The sequence below is a fragment of the Gracilinanus agilis genome, chromosome 2 (assembly GCF_016433145.1).
Source record: "Gracilinanus agilis isolate LMUSP501 chromosome 2, AgileGrace, whole genome shotgun sequence".
In the NCBI taxonomy this organism is placed as follows: Eukaryota; Metazoa; Chordata; class Mammalia; order Didelphimorphia; family Didelphidae; genus Gracilinanus; species Gracilinanus agilis.
The window spans coordinates 506,028,125-506,030,032 of NC_058131.1; the positions used below are offsets into that span (position 1 = coordinate 506,028,125).

The 1,908-nt window shown below is 51.0% G+C and overlaps 1 protein-coding gene across 1 annotated transcript; it reads right to left on the reverse strand.

Annotated features, from left to right (window-relative positions):
• Positions 1 to 288: 288 nt before the first annotated feature.
• Positions 289 to 1,200, reverse strand: FAM181A (family with sequence similarity 181 member A). Its single transcript, XM_044662135.1, has one exon. It carries the CDS (start codon positions 1,123 to 1,125, stop codon positions 289 to 291), a length of 837 nt encoding a protein of 278 aa, XP_044518070.1. The 5' UTR covers positions 1,126 to 1,200.
• Between the last annotated feature and the right edge of the window lie 708 nt (positions 1,201 to 1,908).

Below are 1,908 nucleotides of genomic sequence, written 5' to 3' on the forward strand. Positions count from 1 at the left end.
ACTGGGAAAATAGCCTTCACCCCCGCCCTTGCCCTCCCCATTCCCCCTTGTGACAATAATTATCTTAAATAACCCCAGTAGGCCTCTGAATGAGCTTTTCATGAATATTGCAGAAATCATCTCCTCAGTGTTCCTCATGGCCTTTCGGGGGGGGGCATCTCCCCTATTGGAGATGGATGGGGGTGGGTGGGTGGGAAGCTTTCCTATCCAGGAATCAATCCAGAGGACCTGGCAGGACCTTCACTAGAACAGGGTGGTCAGTGCTTTCCAAGGGTCACTCACCTGGGGCTAGATATAGCCAAAAACATTAAAAATGGGAGGAGGAACCCCTGGCTTTGTGGGGATGGGTTTCAAGACCACTGGTCTGTAAACTTTCTGGCTAGGGCTACCAGGCTCCTTGCAGAAATGGCCCATCTCTCCTGGGGAAGCTGGACTTTTTCTCCAAAGCCCCAGGCTGGGCACAGGAGACTGAGGCAGACCTCCTGGGCTCTGGTAGATGGGTTGTCCATGGTATTGGAATGGACAACAACTCCAGGCACTCATTCGGCCCATGAGGGAGGCTGAAGGGACCTTAGGGGATTCCTTCTCGGCTCTGGGAGAAGTAGGTACAGGCGCAGTCTCTGAACCCAAAGTCTCAGGTCTCTTTTTACTTTTTTTCCCCTCATAAGCAGGAACCTCCCTATGGCCAGAGAGCCCATCTAAGCCTCCAGAGTAGCTTTGGGCAGGCCGGGGTTCTTCCCAGAAGGAAGCAGGCAGCTGTCTTTTCCTCATGGGTACTTGATCTGGCCTGGAGGCCTCTGGGACTTGCTCTTGCAGGGCCTGCACTTGAGGAAAATTCTCTTCCATTCCCCGGTTTCCTGGGCCCTTTTCTGTGCTGCCATTAGAGGGGGTGCGGCAATGGCTATCCTCAGGCCCCCTTTTTGAGTGAGATTCCCCAGATCTATTGGGATAGCATCTTGGCAGCCGGGAATATTTCTGAGAAAACCGCTTGAGCTGTTTCTGCAGATACTTCCTGTGGTCCACAGAGCGTCGGCAAGGGGCAGACTTGTCCAGGGCAGCTTTGATGTCACTGGAGGCCAGGTTCACGAAATTGAGTAGCATCTTCACCTCACTGTCGGATGCCATCTCCCTGGGTACACCTCCCGGAGATTTCCATGAAGAGCTGCTATTCCCTGGCCTGCGGCTCAGCAGGTGGACAAAGGGCAGACCTAATAATAAAATAACCACAATAACAAGAATCATGGTGATAGCAGTAGCTAGCTGGCATCTCTCTAGCCTTTAAAGATCTGCAAAGTGCTTTACATGCATTGTCTCCTTTTAGCAAAATGAGGATATCTAACTGTAGAAAGCACACGACAAACCAGTCACCAGAGATGCAGTTACCGTTTCTGGCAGGCGCCCACCCACCATCCCCGCTTGTCTACTTCCCTGGTGGGTGAGCACCTAAAAGCCCAACCAGCAAACTTTTTCTTTCATCAGCATTAGCATCTGCAGCATTCAGAACTTCTCCTGGCTTTTGAAAACAGTTCCCTCTACCCCACCCCACCCCATTCTCCTTTCAATTTCCTTTGATCCTCCAGTTTTCCTCTGCAGTCCCCCTGAAAACCTTCCTTTTATTTCCAGCTCCCCTCCACTTGCCTATTCTCAGCCCCCCTCCTTCAGTGTCTCCCTCTTATTCTCCCTCTCTTACAGTACACCAATCATTTTTCTCCCACTCCCCAAGTCTCCATCCTCTTCTCATTTTTCTCTCCCAAAGCCCAGACTTCTTTCTGTCTCTCCTTCATATCCTCTAATTCTTCTTCCACCCCCAACTCACATCTCTATTCTCTCAACGCTCACCCACACCTCATTCCCTCTCATTTGCCCACTTACTCTAACCCTGAATATTCTTTCTTCCATCCCCTCCCA

Bases quoted from the DNA above. Each gene is read 5' to 3' on its own strand.
- FAM181A (XM_044662135.1), bottom strand. From the start codon at position 1,125: ATGGCATCCGACAGTGAGGTGAAGATGCTACTCAATTTCGTGAACCTG.